The sequence below is a fragment of the Mercenaria mercenaria genome, chromosome 13, assembly GCF_021730395.1.
Source record: "Mercenaria mercenaria strain notata chromosome 13, MADL_Memer_1, whole genome shotgun sequence".
Taxonomy (NCBI): domain Eukaryota; kingdom Metazoa; phylum Mollusca; class Bivalvia; order Venerida; family Veneridae; genus Mercenaria; species Mercenaria mercenaria.
Genome location: NC_069373.1, coordinates 47645616 through 47663762, shown reverse-complemented (window position 1 = coordinate 47663762; position 18147 = coordinate 47645616). Strand labels below are relative to the sequence as shown.

Here is an 18147-nt window from a genome sequence, read left to right as displayed (position 1 = left end):
GGTTTCCCAACGATTCAACAGAAATTCAGGCCAGTATAAAAGGGATTTCATTAACTTTTGAACAGTTCAAAGAGTTGACAAACGGTCTTCGCATTTTGGATAGTTTCAAACCCGAACTCCGAGACGTGATTTCTTGTTATTCCGACCCTCTTCACGATGCTAGCAACTGTTTGGAATGTACGCCAAAGTAACTTAAGTGACAAAATTGGAAGTTAAAATTTCGAGTGTTCGATCTATTTCAAAAATTGTTTATATCATATTTCACTTATTGTTACTGTCTATCATTGTATCACGTGATCTATTCCGATTATATTATATTGTAACTACCTTCAGTATTGTTATCATTTAGAGCGGAGTACTCAAAAAGTCCGTGTCATCATGCTGAGCATTTAATATGACGCAAAGACAGTTAGACCTTTCCCAATATCGATTAAGCAACGGCGAATTTCAACGCGTGGTGTTTTCAAATGATGAAGTAACTTGTAAACTGAACGATAGATTTTCGATCGTCGTGAAACGTCAAAGGCATTCCGTTCATCTGTTTCTAAAAAGCGGAAGGAGGCGCTTAAAACTTCCTTTCGATATTTTTTGAAGGACTTTGTCTCTCTCAGCGTGACTTTTCTAAAACATCACTTGGAAGAGAATCAAGGTTCGGATAGCTAACGTTATGGATGAAATTAAATTGCTAGAGTCTTATTTCGAGATTTTCTACGCCAAGGAAATTATGAACAAAATGTACGCAGTGTTTAAAAAGAACTGTTTCGGATGCCAAGAAGGGAAATTATCTCAGCTAAGTCACACGTGTTTAAGCTTAACTGAATACGACCAGCTTGAATTGTATTTGGAAGAGATTCTTCGCGAAGCGAATGAATCACAGATTTTAAGGAGCTGGAATTCTGCCGTTTCTGTCATGCGGGACGTTGCACCCGAACTCGTGGAGAAGTACAAATTAAAGATTCACTGTCGCGACTTGAAGGAAACGGATATGAAAACATCAGCCTGGAAAACCAAACTGTATCGACTAACTGCGAATTAATTCGTTTAAAGAACAGTTGATTGAGTTTGTAAATATTTTCAAAAGATACACTGTGCCACCTTATTGTAATATTTGAAACAGTTTGAGAACTTTTATTGAATAAAATCGTGAAATATTGTTTGCTTTTGTTTGTTATTAGTTAAAGATACAACACAACAGCTTTCTATACTATTCTATCTTTTCATTTGTTTTTTTTTCCCAAACATACGCACATATACACAAATGTTGAATACAGGAGAAAATACATATTATACATCAGTAATAAGTTTTACACAAAGATGTACACTTTTGTCCGTTTTCTTGAGACAGGCACTCAGAATAAGCCCGCGTTATGGTACGAAATACGTAAGAGTCATTCGCATAAGTATCGGTGTCATCAAATAAGTTAACAAAATCTTCCAGCGTATTACCAGTTAGTACTTTACGCTAAAACATAATGCAATATAGTCCGCACACGGTAGAGTCATCGCTTTGAATTTGTGTCCTATTCATTAGAACAGCTTTTGCATATTTATGCAACCACTTTTAAAAAAACACACTATTTTCCCTCGGCGATCTTCCGTAACTGTCAAAAAACAGTATATGACCTTGTCCATCGTCATGAAAAACGCGTCCAATGTTCTCCTGGTAATGAATGTCTTTCAGTGTTAGCTATAAATCCGTAGGGATGTTTAAACACTTGTGTTGGAAGCTGATCCGCCGCATATACACCCACCACCCGCTTCCGTAATACCTGATCACAATCAATCATGCATTCCAACTGAGACGTGTTCATTTCACAGCACGATAATATCATGTTCCTGACTGATCTCTAGGTAAGATTGACATTGGCTCAATATGAGACATCTCAATGGTTCTGAAATATAAAAACAAATCCATCAAATATCATAAGTCCCAGTTTAAAAAAAAACTTCTTAACGATAGTTTGAAACAAGATAAAATTAACAATCAAAGTACAGAACATAAAGTAGTCTACTAACCCGCTAAAGCTGACTTGAATTGTACTTCCAATCTGACATTTCCATTCTTTACCAGAGTCATACACTCCTCGTGGTGCGAAAAGTCGGGTTCTAACAGGAAGGCGAACAATGTGCTACCGCTTATAAAGTGTGATTTGTCTAACGCGTTGCCTTCGTCCTGTCTCCATTTTCCCGCGTTAAGTAACAGTTTGGTATAAGTTCTCATGACTGTGGCGCCATTGGTTAAGTCCATTTTCAAGGGATTTCCTCCCACAGGAAGTCCGTCAGCGTACACCGTGATGTGTTTGATCTCGCAGTTTTCGAAATTGAACGGGTTGGTAGTATAGTCTCCGTTCAATGCCTTGCTTTTAACGAATCCTGCAATCACTTTTTCGGGTTTCCTTCCTTGAAACATGTTTTCCCAACTCAAGGAAGTACTTCCCGTGGCGATGCTTTGGGATCTACATTCTACCTTAGTGTACGGGTAGAGGGCATTTTTCTTCTCTAAGACTTTATTATGTCCGTAGATTACCGCCGGGTTCACTCGGACCTTTTTAGCCAAGAAGTAAATGTTTTGAATATCGATTTTAAACTCTGTCGAGTTATCCGCGGCGAGTAAAGAGAAACTGTCTGCGCTTCTATACAACTTGATTTTGAAATCCACTTGATTTAGGAGGTATCAATCCATAGCGAACAGATCGTGAAACAACGGACCCTGAAGGTCTGATGTCTTTGAAGTAGCGATCCAAGAACTCCTTAGAGAAAGTCTGTTATTATTTTTTGACGGATCTAAAACACCTGGGGAATCCGCATCATCCATTATCCATCCCTGAGTCTGTGTTTGACTAGAAAGCGCATCTTGTACGTAGTTGAGCAGGGTCTGAATGTAAGCCCTGTATGGGTTATAGTTACAAGTGAAGCTCGCTTTATTCTGTAACTTGACTTCCGTAGAGCTGAACAGAGTTTGTTGAAATAAATTGGCCGGCCCCACTTTTTCTCCCGATAGTGCCGTTCCATCGGTTTTGACTACTTCAAGTTTCACGATACGAGGCCTTCTTTAAACTCTTCTTCGTTAAACACAGACATGTTACTCTATTTTGAATATGTCTGGAAATTCTTTTCGTTTTTTCAATCCTTTTGTTCCAGACTTATTTGTAGTCTTGTACTTTTTACCTTTGACTTAAGCTGCACTGGAGGACGTCTGTTTCGTCCCGCGTTCTATCAAAGAATGGAGAGCTTTGACAATGTCATTCGGATTTATACCTTCTCTTTCCAGTTCGGATTTAGCTTGTGCCGCCGTTTGTTCCGACGGTAGGACAGCTTTTTCGGGACACGGTTTTGATTGGTTCACCGTAATAACATGGGGTCGCCTCCCTCTTCCCGTCTGAGAATCTGGGCTTGACCAGTACTAACCCGCTCCAAAAAATCTAACCAACTTTGCGGATTAGGTACGTAAAGCTTCATTATGTTCAGAAGAAAGGATACTGTTTCAAGTGAAGCGTTAGATACACAGGTTTCATCAACTCTGTGGCCTCCTCGTCATGTTCCCGCTTTATATAGATTTCGAATTCGCGCAGTTCTTGTTTCTTGACGGGGACGTATAATGAAGTGTTCAACGTGTAGTCCCATCTGCCTTTTCCATTTTTTTCTAGGCGACGTAAAAGAGGCCTTTCTTCTCCGTATACGATACTCTCTCTGCACAAATGCGTATAGACATGAAGACCTTCGTCCGCTTTGCTGATCGAATTTCCATTCTCCGTGGCGTGAAATTGCACTAGCGCCACTTTCCATTTACCGTAGAAATACAGCGGTAACTTTAAGAGTACTTTGAATTGATAACTCCTGTTATCGAGAAAGTAAACGTTGCTCTCATCACTTTTCACGTAGATATACCTGTCCGATGTCATTTTTTAAGAAATTTAATCGCAGGATTCAAAACTATCGGCAGTAGGTTATGATACTTCTTTAAAAGTCATTGCTGTTGCTTTCTATTGAGTTCCTTGGATACAAAACGTCTAATGACGCTTCTATACTGCTGCAATCGTTTCTTATCTTTGTTCTGTATAGGGCAAGTTCCTTTCAATACGTTGTATACGGCTTCCAGGACGGCTTTCAGTTGAGGTTCTGATAAGGTCTTCAATATGGCCGCACGCTGCTCATTCGTGGACTTAATCAGTAATTCGAATAGAGGTAAATGTTTTCTAACCATCTTGTTCGGAGGGTGTCAAGCTCTTATGACAAAGTTTTATTTGAGCTTAAACTTTTAAAATCTTTTTCGCTGATCCACGTGTCATATTTCGGAGGCCACCCTTTCCAGCGTACCAAGTACTGCTTTTACCCGTTACGCTATCTGGATCCGAATACTTTTTCCACCAAGTACGTGTCTTGTTCGGAAGCTTTCTTTAATTGATTTTGATAAAAAGTTCCAGAAATTTCATCTCCCGCGTAATCTTTTAGTCGGTACTGGGGAATGTATTCTGTCATAAATCTTTGATTGGTGACAAACAGTTCTCTAGACCAGCGTTCATCGTATTCTCGCTGAAATGCTTTACGCATGTGCGACACTCACACCAGGCCTCCTACTTTAAACCTAAAACGATCGATACGAGGTAATGCCACTTTCGATTTAGGCTTAGCTAGAACCTCATACTGGAGTTGCCATAAGGCCGCAGAGTCCTCGGGTTTTACGCTTTGCGGAGATCTCTTTATGGAGCGGTGGTAACTTTTGTTATAATTTTCCGTCATGTTAGCTAGAACGTTTATCCATCGGTGCGTTTGATGGCGCGTCATGTATCACACTAGCCGACCTTTGACCGATTTGATACTTCTTTCCGCATAGGAAGCCATAACTAAATTGCGTGTGACGAAATAGTCTACCCCTTCTTTCTTTAAGAGCGCTCTCACGTCTTTGTTGACAAACTCTGTTCCGGGATCGCTTCTGAGTTTCGTCGGTTTTCACCCTTTAGCGAATATCTGTGGCAGAGCTTTCACCATTTCTTTTCCGGTTCTCCCTCCCTCATTTGAAATTTGAAAAGTTAAATTTTCAAACTTTTTATTTTTAAAACTGAAATATGTATATTTTGAAATCTGTAATAATTTTGAAATTTTGTAACATTTTGAAATTATATATATATATATATATTTTTTTTTTTTTTGGAAAACTGAAATTGGATTCTTTTTCAAGATTTGTGTTGAATATCTTTTGAAAATTCAGATTTTTCTATATTTAGCTATTTGATATGTATAATAAAAATCAAGAACTTTATTCACTTTTGCCTTTTATTGTTGTTTTGTGACATATCGGTTCTATAAAAGGAACTAATTTTAGGTCTTATCATCATTCTCAAGATGTATCCTTTCCCTACATGTACGTCAATTTCCGTGTCTGGTGCTACGTGCAGTGGAAAAACCACCTGGTTATTTCGCTTCTTACGTCACAAAGAGGACACATTTGATAGTCCCACTCAGAAAATACTGTATTGCTACGGTAATTACCAACCTTTATTCGAAGTCATGGAAAGAGATCTGCCATTTATTAGCTTTCATCACGGCTTACCTTCTGAAAAAGACTTAAATACGCTTTCGGACGAAATCTTTGCAAATTGTAGTGCTAGATGACTTGATGGTAGGTGGTCCAGCCGCATGGAACATTTATTCGACAAGCATGAATCATAGACACTGAGCGTACAGTCTATAAATTAGAATATATACTGCAAAGGGAAACACAGCCGCACGATTAATTTGAATACACATATTCTCGTGCTGATGAAGAATCCCAGAGATGTGTCTCAACTCCAGTGTTTGGGACGTCAGGCTTTTCTAGGGAAAGGCGCCTTCTTAATGGACGCTTATAAAAACGCTACGGCTAACCCGTACGGATACTTCGTTTTGGATTTCTCTCCTTCGGGCCAAGAAGAGTATAGGGTCAGGACCAAGGTGTTTCCGGACGAAGACACGATTATTTATCTACCTAAATAAAAAGCAAGTACGGGAACTAAAGGTCTCATAACTTTGAGCGGACTAACAGCGTCAACATGCAGAAAATGATCTTACTACCTTATGACAGATATCAACGAATTATGTCGGCAAAACACTTTAATGACGTTCTTACGGAAGAAGACGCTCCTACGCGTCAAGAAAATTTGCCAGACCAAGCATCGATGTCCACGGAACTTGAGGAACCTGAAACGGAAACCAGTGATTCCGAAAATATCGAGCGAGTGGTCTCTTCATTCCCTAAAAGTTTGCAAAGCAGGGCGAGGGCGTTGTTATCGTACGTTTCACCCCGCGTATCTTGGAACGAAAAGGGGGAAATGCTTATAGATGGGGAAAAGATTCCGAGCTCTAATATAGTCGACCTCATAAAAGTACAGCTCAAAGATTACAAAGACCTTCACCCGATTGGCCTGGATAAATTTTCTTAAATAGTTAAAGACACGAACATTCCTCTTAGTTTATTATCGAGTTTTGTCGAAGAGTACAGACGGGACAGGGAACTGTTCCACCGCCTCCAGGAAGTCCAATTAAACGGAAAAACAAAGACACCCGAAAACAGAGAGTAAAATGGCTCCGACTGTAAAGTATGAGCAGTATTTGAAAAACATCTACTACGACCCTAAGCACGCTGGCGCCTACGGAGGAGTGGACAAATTATTTGAGCTGTGAGAAAAGAAGGTAAATTTGTGCTTAGCAGAAAGAAAATTCGAGATTGACTTTTGAAACAAGTAGATTACGCTGTGTATCGAGAAGAAAGGGAAAAATTCAAATGCAGAAGAGTGGTCGCCCCTGAGGTAGATTACCAATGGGACGTAGACACGGCCAACATGGAATATAACAAAAAACATAATAACGGCCTTCTTCCTGCTAGCCGTTGATATCCTATCTAAATACGCGTGGACGGTGGCGCTGCGAGGGAGAGCCAGAAAAGAAATGGTGAAAGCTCTGCAACAGATATTCGCTAAAGGGAGAAAACCGACGAAACTCAGAAGCGATCCCGGAACAGAGTTTGTCAACAAAGACGTGAGAGCGCTCTTAAAGAAAGAAGGGGTAGACTATTTCGTCACACGCAATTTAGTTATGGCTTCCTATGCGGAAAGAAGCATCAAATCGGTTAAAGGTCGGCTAGTACGATACATGACGCGCCATCAAAGGCACCGATGGATAAATGTTCTAGCTGACATGACGGAAAATTATAACAAAAGTTACCACCGCTCCATAAAGAGATCTCCGCAAAGCGTAAAACCCGAGGACTCTGCGGCCTTGTGGCAACTCCAGTATGAGGTTCTAGCTAAGCTAAATCGCAAGTGCATACCTCGTAAGCCGTCGTTAAATAAGATAGGAGACCTGTGCGAGTGTCGAAATGCGAAAGCATTTCAGCGGAATCTTGAACGTGTTAGAGACTGTTTGTCATCAATCAAAGATATATGACAAAATACACTCCCCAGTATCGACTAAAAGATTTCGCGGGAGATGAAATTTCTGGAACTTTTTATCAAAATCAATTAAAGAAAGCTTCCAAACAAGACACGTACTTGGTGGAAAAAGTACTCGGATCCAGAAAGCGTACCGGACAAAAGCAGAACTTGGTACGCTGGAAAGGTTGGCCTCCGAAATATGACACGTGGATCAGCGAAAAAGATTTTAAAAGTTTAAGCTCGAATGAAACTTTGTCATAAGAGCTTGACACCCACCGAACAAGATGATTAGAAAACATTTACCTCTATTCGAATTACTGATTAAGTCCACGAATGAGCAGCGTGCGGCCATATTGAAGACCTTATCAGAACCTCAACTGAAAGCCGTCCTGGAAGCCGTATACAACGTATTGAAAGGAACTTGCCCTATACAGAACAAGGATAAGAAACGATTGCAGCAGTAAAGAAGCGTCATTAGACGTTTAGTATCCAAGGAACTCAATAGGAAGCAACAGCAACGACTTTTAAAGAAGCATCATAACCTACTGCCGATAGTTTTGAATCCTGCGATTAAATTTCTTAAAAAATGACATCGGACAGGTATATCTACGTGAAAAGTGATGAGAGCAACGTTTACTTTCTCGATAACAGGAGTTATAAATTCAAAGTACACTTAAAGTTACCGCTGTATTTCTACGGTAAATGGAAAGTGGCGCTAGTGCAATTTCACGCCACGGAGAATGGAAATTCGATCATCAAAGCGGACGAAGGTCTTTATGTCTATACGGATTTGTGCAGAGAGAGTATCGTATACGGAGAAGAAAGGCCTCTTCTACGTCGCCTAGAAAAAATGGAAAACGCAGATGGGACTACACGTTGAACACTCCATTTTACGTCCCCGTCAAGAAACAAGAACTGCGCGAATTCGAAATCTATATAAAGCGGGAACATGACGAGGAGGCCACAGAGTTGATGAAACCAGTGTATCTAACGCTTCACTTGAAACAGTATCCTTTCTTCTGAACATAATGAAGCTTTACGTACCTAATCCGCAAAGTTGGTTAGATTTTTTGAGCGGGTTAGTACTGGTCAAACCCAGTTGTCCCAGCCGGGAAGAGGGAGGCGACCCCATGTTATTACGGTGAACCAATCAAAACCGTGTCCCGTAAAAGCTGTCTTACCGTCGCAACAAACGGCGGCACAAGCTAAATCCGAACTGGAAAGAGAAGGTATAAATCCGAATGAATTTGTCAAAGCTCTCCATTCTTTGATAGAACGCGGGACGAAATAGACGTCCTCCAGTGCAGCTAAAGGCAAAGGTAAAAAGCACAAGACTACAAATAAGTCTGGAACAAAAGGATTGAAAAAACGAAAAGAATTTCCAGACATCTTCAAAATAGAGTAACATGTCTGTGTTTAACGAAGAAGTGTTTAAAGAAGGCTCTGTATCGGAGTCAGCCTTATTCGATTTGCCCGCGACACAGACCAGCGTCTAGGACGTGTATTACGAAGAGATAAAAGATGCCGCGGATAACTCGACAGAGTTTAAAATCGGTATTCAAGACATTTACTTCTTGGCTAAAAAGATGCGAGTGAACCCAACGGTAATCTACGGACATAATAAAGTCTTAGAGAAGAAAAATGCCCTCTATCCGTATAATAAGGTTGAATGTAGATCCCAAAGCATCGCCACGGAAAGTAATTCCTTCAATTGGGAAAATATGTTTCAAGGAAGGAAACCCGAAAAAGTGATTGTAGGATTCGTTAAAAGCAAGATAGTGGACGAAGACTATACTACCAACCCGTTCAATTTCGAAAACTGCGAGATCAAACACATCGCGGTGTACGCTGACGGACTTCCTGTGGGAGGAAATCCTTTGAAAATGGACTTTACCAGTGGCGCCACAGTCATGAGAGCTTATACCAAACTGTTACTTAGCGCGGGAAATTGGAGACGGGACGAGGGCAACGCGTTAGACAAATCACACTTTATAAGCGGTAGCGCATTGTTCGCCTTCCAGTTGCAACCCGACTTTTCGCACCACGGGGAGTGTATGACTCTGGTAAAGAATGGAAATGTCAGATTGGAATTACTATTCAAGTCAGCTTTAGCGGGTTAGTAGACTACTTAATGTTCTATACTTTGATCGTTAATTTTATCTTGTTTCAAATTATCGTTATGAAGTTTTTTTTTAAACTGGGACTTTTGACATTTGATGGATTTGTTTTTATATTTCAGAACCAGTGAGTTGCCTCATATTGAGCCAAGGTCAATCTTACCTAGAGATCAATCAGGAACGTGATATTATCGTGCTGCAAAATGAACACGTCTCAGTTGGAATGCATGATTGATTGTGATCAGGTATTACGGAAGCGGGTGGTGGGTGTATATGCGGCGGATCAGCTTCCAATACAAGTGTTTAAACATCCCTACGGATTTATAGCTAACACCCAAAGACATTCATTACCAGGAGAACATTGGACCGATTTTTATGACGATGGACAAGGTCATATACTGTTTTTTGACAGTTACGGAAGATCGCCGAGGGAAAATAGTGTGTTTTTTCAACAGTGGTTTCGTAAAAATGCGAAAGCTGTTCTAATGAATAGGACACAAATTCAAAGCGATGACTCTACCGTGTGCGGACTATATTGCATTATGTTTTTGCGTAAAGTACTAACTGGTAATACGCTGGAAGATTTTGTTAACTTATTTGATGACACCGATACTTATGCGAATGACTCTTACGTATTTCGTACCAAAACGCGGGCTTATTCCGAGTGCCTGTCTCAAGAAAACGGACAAAAGTGTACATCTTTGTGTAAAACTTATTACTGATGTATAGTATGTACTTTCTCCTGTATTCAACATTTGTGTATATGTGCGTATGTTTGGGAAAAATCAAATAAAAGGATAGAATAGTATAAAAAGCTGTTGTGTTGTATCTTTAACTAATAACAAACAAAAGCAAGCAATATTTCACGATTTTATTCAATAAAATTTGTCACACTGTTTCAAATATTACAATTAGGTGGCACAGTGTATCTTTTGAAAATATTTACAAACTCAATCAACTGTTCTTTAAACGAATTAATTCGCAAGTTAGTCGATACAGTTTGGTTTTCCAGGCTAATGTTTTCATATCCGTTTCCCTCCAGTCGCGACAGTGAATCTTTATTTTGTACATCTCCACGAGTTCGGGTGCAACGTCCCGCATGACAGAAACGGCAGAATTCCAGCTCCTTAAAATCTCTGATTCATTCGCTTCGCGAAGAATCTCTTCCAAATACAGTTCAAGCTGGTCGTATTCAGTTAAGCTTAAACACGTGTGACTTAGCTGAGATAATTTCCCTTCTTGGCATCCGAAACAGTTCCTTTTAAACACTGCGTACATTTTGTTCATAATTTCCTTGGCGTAGAAAAACTCGAAATAAGACTCTTTAATTTAATTTCATCCATAACGTTAGCTATCCGAACCTTGGTTCTCTTCCAAGTAATGTTTTAGAGAAGTCACGCAGACCTGAGAGAGACAAAGTCCTTCAAAAATATCGAAAGGAAGTTTTAAACGCCTCCTTCCGCTTTTTAGAAACAGATGAACGGAATGCCTTTGGCGTTTCACGACGATCGAAAATCTATCGTTCAGTTTACAAGTTACTTCATTATTTGAAAACACCACGCGTTGAAATTCGCCGTTGTTTAATCGATATTGGGAAAGGTCTAACTGTCATTGCGTCATATTAAATGCTGAGCATGATGACACGAACTTTTTGAGTACTCCTCTCTAAATGATAACAATACTGAAGGTAGTTACAATATAATATAATCGGAATAGATCACGTGATACAATGATAGACAGTAACAATAAGTGAAATATGATATAAACATTTTTTGAAATAGATCGAACACTTGAAATTTTAACTTCCAATTTTGTCACTTAAGTTACTTTGGCGTACATTACAAATAGTTGCTAGCATCGTGAAGATGGTTGGAATAACAAGGAATCACGTCCCGGAGTTCGGGTACGAAACTATCCAAAATGCGAAGACCGTTTGTCAACTCTTTGAACTGTTCAAAAGTTAATGAAATCCCTTTTCTACTGGCCTCAATTTCTGTTGAATCGTTGGGAAACCAGAACTTTCGTATATCCACACGTTTAAATCCGCTCTGTACGGTTACGTCCAGTTTCCGCCAAGATGACGTCTATAAAATGTGTCTTGATTCAGTTCCATCGTACGGACAGCGTCCTCCAAGACAGGCAAACTCGTGAACAGTTCGTTACACCTCTGTAAAGTTAAAGAAATTCCTGATATGTACGCAAACGTTTCCGTTAAAAACGCTGTCAAATAGATACATATCTTTTCCCAAATGTTGATGAAAACGAGATTGAATAGCCACAGTTGCAGCTGGGTGAGAAAGATCCATCTTAGTTGTCAGGCCTTTCATCAATGTTGATTCCTAGATACTGAGCTACTAAGGCTATTCTTTGGCGTAGTCCAACGGGTTTAGGATCCTTAGTCCTTTGTTTATTCGTTTTTGATTTTCTGCGTATAGGTCTAAGTTGTTTTCCCTCTTCGATATAATAGTAATGTATGTTAACTCTTTCGTTAAAACTAACTTTTTTGTCTGACATGAAGTTTAGCCTTCGAAAATCTTGTCTAAAATGACGCTTTGGTGATAACATTCCGCATTATATTCCAACGAGTAGCTTTCATTTGATTGGTCTACGTTGGCGTGGGCGTGCCTTCCTTCTCACTGATTGGTCGAAAGTAAGGGTGGGTGATGACGTCACGATGACTCATCGCTTGATGCGGCGAACGTGTACGAACATGTCCTAGATGACTCATACTGTTCTATTGTTATCTTATTAGGGATGGGCTGACCTACGTTTGGTGACTTATCAGTTCTCAGAAGAACTGATTTCGTTTCGTATAGCGTAACGGAGGTAATGAGGTCACAATAGGCTGCAGGACATTAGCGACTTAAGATTGAAATGGTTGTAGTGCTGAAAATTGGGAGGGTAGGGTTTTTAAATCAAACGATGTTTCCTGCACAGCTGTCCGCAACGAAATAGGCAGTTTTCAGTTTTAACGCATGGAAATTCCGTGCAAAGGACTGAATATTTTGAGTGTCGCCACGCTAAATGGATCAATGTAGAAATGACGTTGTAAGAAATTGTTGTCAAAATTGATTCAATGTGTCATGACGTGCCTATATTATCGGTATATCTCGATATATAAATAATACCCATGAATTTCTTATACGAATGAAAATAATTTTAAAGAGCTTTTTCTATTTAGGAAAATAAAACATAACCAGATTGATGTACCCTTTTTACATGACTGTACACATTTATTAATAACTATCTACCTGTAATGGTCATGTGACTTGAGGCGGCGAGGCATAACATCAGGTGAACAAACGCGCTCCCAAATTAAATAAGATTTATTTCATAAAAGAACATAAATCCTCTTATATACAGCTATCGATCCTTCTTTTTTTATCAAAATTACCGTAAACTGTGTGTCATATAATATTCATTTTTCAATGCAAAACCCGTAAGACAACACTTTTTACGCTTTTGTGACATTATCCGCGATCAAATATATCATTTTTCTGAATAAACGTCAGTTAACGCAATTAAAAGGGAGGTAATTGTTATTATATTGGTTACAAGTATCCAGGCACTTAGATATTTAGATTCAAAGGTTCGTAGTCACAAAAAAATAATTGAGTGGAGTCATTCATAGAAAAATACAAACATTATTATACCGTTCAAGTTTTCACAAAGTCGTACTAGTATACTTGCAGTTAATAAATCGATCTCATAAACGATTGAGCGACTTACCATCGAATAAATTGCACATTCTAACATAGCTGGATTTGGTTGCCAGTTAAACAAAGAAGAAAGTAGTCAATCTCTGTACATTTAAGTAATAAGGAATCACATGACAGGAGCTTAGCTCGAGTGATATAATAATACGCATCAGAACGACAAACAATGACTTTATTCCAAAGCAAATCACTAAATGAGATATATTATTTCGATTCTAACACGTTACGAAGGACTTTTAAGTACATCCTTGACGCCATCCATCAAATACTCGTATTTGCCTATTTTCTGTTGATTTCTTTTCCTGCGCGATCGTATGCCGTCTAACGTTTTGACGTAATAATTGTGACGTCAGGAAAATGTTTTGTTGTATAATAATACACAATATTCAGCTCGGAAAATGACTTGGATCGTGTAAGAATCTGCGATAAACAACGGCTGACGCGCGGACCGGTTAGAGCGCATTATGAAGACCAATATGACGTGAAATGGTCGCATGACGTCCGGTTTATTACTACTTGGATAAACGAAGCCCAGCAAAATTTTATCAAAACATTTAAATGGCCTTGTAAGAATAAAAATAAATAAGGACTTCGAGTGGTTTTTCACCTAATTTACCACGGTTCAGAGCTCAGATGTGTAGGAATTGAACCAAAATGTTTTTGATATATCTTACTAAAATGTGATATTTTTAACTATGTGATTTTTATAAAGACATTGAGTGTAATATTTTAAGTGAAATATATCTATAAAGCTAACAAAGCTGTTTTATTCTTTGTAACATCCTGAAGTGTGTATCATTCTGTATAATATTTGCAAACTAACGCAATAAAAGATTTATATTCAGATAACAAATCAAACTATAAGCGAACACAGATTGTGACCGAATATGTTTTTTTTTCTGAGCTGATTTTTATTTACACCATGGTCATAGACCTTTGGGATGATAGGCCAATAATTACACTGTAAGACTTTTTCATGCTTTGTGTGATTAAATCATGTTCTAATGTCAATTTTCTTTCAATCTAAAAATATTCATTTGTCAGATATAAACGCAGTTTGATTACTTAAGAAATAATTCGCGACTTAGTACTGTTCATTTGAGTATAATTTTTTACGTGTTTTAAGTGTTTAGTGTAGTACATACTAAAATGGAAACTGCTAAACCGCTATTTATATCATATAAATACATTTTTGTTTGGTCTTTCTTTAACATTGTTTACACTGATTCGATTCAGTTTTGCATTACTTAAACGTTTTTATTTTAGGATATACTTTTCAACTTACGGCATATATTTATACCAGCATGCATCATCATGAAAGTGTCTTATGACATATGTCCAGTGTAATCTAAAAATCATCATGAAATGCAATCGTTTAAGAGTACTAAGTGGTGTAAAAATGCTTATGTCCACCTTACATTCCCTTTCATTAAGCAATAGACTGTGGTTTAGTAGTTCACATTTGGGTATGAAACATATGGGCGTGTTTAGTTTATAGAAGCCGGTCTTCACACGCACTTTAAATAAAAACCATGTATTTCATACCAAAATATAAATTTCTAAACCACAACGATGATGTATATCTACGTTTTACTGTAATGTCACAATGCAGTTTTCCCAGTGGTCACATCCGGTAATATACACATTTACCATACCGCAGTTGTTCCGCCTTTACGTAACGTCAAAGCAATGGTACATAGGTTTATTGTTTATAATGCAGAAGCAAATTTAACATATATTAATAAGGTAACCTGTCAAATAGTAATGTACTTTGTTGACTTTGAAACCTATGTAAAAGTACATTTATAAATATATTGTCTACAGTCATACGACAGACTAGCATAGTATATCATTTAACCGGGAAAATGCAGTTTGATATAAATAGGTTAGATACAACTAGCCACATTATAAGAAAAACATCTAAGCAATCATACTGTTTTTCTCATCATTTATATAATAAAATAATGTATCTCTGACAGGTTAAAACACCCCAAACAATAAAATTTAGTAAGGAAATCGTTTCAAACATATGCAAATGTTCAGCTCTCACATGCCACTTTTAAAAATGGAGTTCTAAACAAATGTTTTAAATGAATCCAATAAAAATATATGAGCTAGATTATACTTAAATGAGGCATTGATGGGAATAAAAATATATGAGATTTTATATTTAAATTAACTGTAATTTTGACATTTTATCAACAATATACTTTTCTAAATGACTGAAAAGATGTACATGTAGTAATTTGAAAGGTATTTGAAAAAGTCTAAGTATTACGCTAGAAGATTTGGTAAGTGCATGTTGTCATACAGTTTACTGCTGTATGCAATACCGCGGTATAAATAAAATCCCTCTGACATATCCCTACAAATATTCTTTAAAGGAATATTTCTTCTTTCAGTTTGATATTCCTTTCTTGACTTTTTAACAATTAGAATGGGTATGCTTTTCTTAATATTTATATGTCATCCCTTAGCCTAGCTCTGTTGTGAAATAGTCGTGAAATATTATTCTTCATTATGTTATATCAAGTAACATATCACTGCAAAAGCATAGAAAAGTATTTGTTTCGAATTAAGATCTACGTATGTACTGGTAATTACAAAATACGAGCTTTCATTCGTATCCACAAGAAAGAAATATACAACATTTAGAATGTGAAAAAATGAGGCATCTCTCCCGTATGTGTAGACAAATTTTAAAATGACCCGAAAAGGCATTTATAGTCGGAAGAATTCTAAATCGATATAATCTAATTATAAACACATGCTTCCTCCTTTTTTGACTATTTTATTAAAAGTTTGTCTTTGTTTGAAAACAGAATGTAAAGTTTACGATTTTGTGATGCGTCGTTTTAGATAATTTATCCCTTTTCATACAAATTATTCACAAAGTAACCTTTCTTTGATATTTCTTAGAATAATGTAACTTTGAGAAGCTCTACATAACCCAATTGTTTTGTCACCAGATTATTAGAAATTTAGAAGAGGGCAATAAAATTTTATACTTTGCTGAACATAACCAAATTATTTTTACGAATTCAAATGTCCTAGTGATGACGTCATAAAACAGTTAGCCCAGGCTTTCATGGTTGACTGATTCTAGTGTTCCGTATCCAGAAATTGTCATCTGGTATTGTTCTTTAAGAAATGTATTATCTTATGTCTCTACTAAAGTTTGCAAGGTTCGGTCATATTTTAGGATTTGATTTATAAGCCGGGCTAAATCTGCTTTTGCACATGACATGTGTGAATGAGTGAGTTGGGTTTTCCGGCGAATCGACACAAAAACCCAACTCACTCACTCACTCTCTCACTCACTCACTCACTCATGTCATGTACAAAAGCAGATTCTTATCAGTTACATGAGGTGCACATGACATGAATATTTTGGCAGTTTGTCGCTAAACAATGGCTCATGTCAAAATATAATCCCAATGTCATTAAACCATTGATATATGCATGACTGAAGCGTTTACCGTTGACAATTCCACAGGCACAGTGATTCAAACCATCATCTTGAAATCCAAAGCTGGTGTTAGCTATGAATATCAGCACAACTAGGGTTCAAAGTCATTTGTCAAGATTTGTAATCACATACTTAATTAAACAATTGTATTCGTCACTTTTTTGACGGATCGGGACAACAGTCATGGTGTGAAGTACATCAGTAACTTATATTTTAAATTTAGTTAAAAGTTGTGGCAGTAAGAACGTGTGCCGCCGTTATGTTGAAATTCCAATATCCAAATACATTGCAAGTCTCGTCTCGGCATCTTCGTTATCCTGTCAAATAGAACTGCTAGTAGAAATTGCTTTTGAAAAATGGAAATGTTTCCCCATTCTTCCTCATTCAAATACAAGGGTAAATTTATATGTAATATCTGTCTTTATTATATACCTATATAAATTCTGTCAAATTCACAAGTAAATATGAAGAGGCAGAAGAATAACCCGTATTGTATCTTTTGTATTGTATGTTGCCGAAATACTAGTTTCGTGACCTCCACGTATTACCACACCTACAAAGGGATACAACTAGGTACCACCAATCATGGTGTAAAATCGTACCAAGTTTAAAGGAAATATTATCCAGGCCAAACATAGCATAATAACAAATAAAAAGGGCAATAACCTTGACAGGAATTCTGACACCACCCCGTACCCGGGGACCGCCTGGAGATATATATACATCCCATAACTCCGGAGACTGTCACGTAACTGTCAGGAAAACCCAAGTGAAGGCGTATAATTCATCGTTTTGCAATGTTAATAATTAAGGGTTAAATGAAACATAAGGTTCCAGGGTCGTTCCGTCGGACACACGACCCGACCCAGGAGCCATAACAGTGATCTACAATCACGGTAGATAAGGGAAATGGAAAGGTGGTTTAAATGGCTACCCATTGTCAAGGATATATTAAGCCATACATACATGATATCTGCGAACATGACGCTAAATTCTGTGAGTCATGAGGATAAAGTACACCGGGGCAACCCATAGTAACCCGTAGTACCAATGTTGAGTGGGGATGAATTCGTCCTAGGGTCCTAATACATAACGAGAGTAACATGACAACCACACCATACTGGTTGGGTGGCACGCTGCCCTCATCGCAGGAGCTACGCACCTGCATGGTCTGCCTCATGACTGACTTAATATACAAGACAGGACGGGTTGGAACAAATCAGCCAGGGTGCATGAATACTAAATTTAACGTAGAATAAAAGATTTTTGGTCTCGCTGGCTAATCCCTTCCAAACACTGGAGCGAAAACATTAATTGCAAGTCGTGGGAGGGGTGGGGGTGGGGGTGTTGGGGAGCTATAAAACACTAGAAAGAAGTAAGAATACGATCTCAAGTTTAACTATTGTTATTAATGATAGATGTATGAATATAACAAT

At 38.0% G+C, this 18147-nt stretch overlaps 2 protein-coding genes across 2 annotated transcripts; both read left to right on the top strand.

Annotated features, from left to right (window-relative positions):
• Nucleotides 1–6074: 6074 nt before the first annotated feature.
• Nucleotides 6075–7422, top strand: LOC128547742 (uncharacterized). The gene is made up of 2 exons (XM_053520876.1): nucleotides 6075–6237; nucleotides 6863–7422. The coding sequence occupies exons 1-2, from the start codon at nucleotides 6075–6077 to the stop codon at nucleotides 7420–7422; spliced, it is 723 nt and encodes a 240-aa protein (XP_053376851.1).
• Nucleotides 7423–8995: 1573 nt separating this feature from the next.
• Nucleotides 8996–9529, top strand: LOC123530349 (uncharacterized protein F54H12.2-like). Its single transcript, XM_045311117.2, has one exon. The coding sequence runs from the start codon at nucleotides 8996–8998 to the stop codon at nucleotides 9527–9529; it is 534 nt and encodes a 177-aa protein (XP_045167052.2).
• The last annotated feature ends 8618 nt before the right edge of the window (nucleotides 9530–18147 follow it).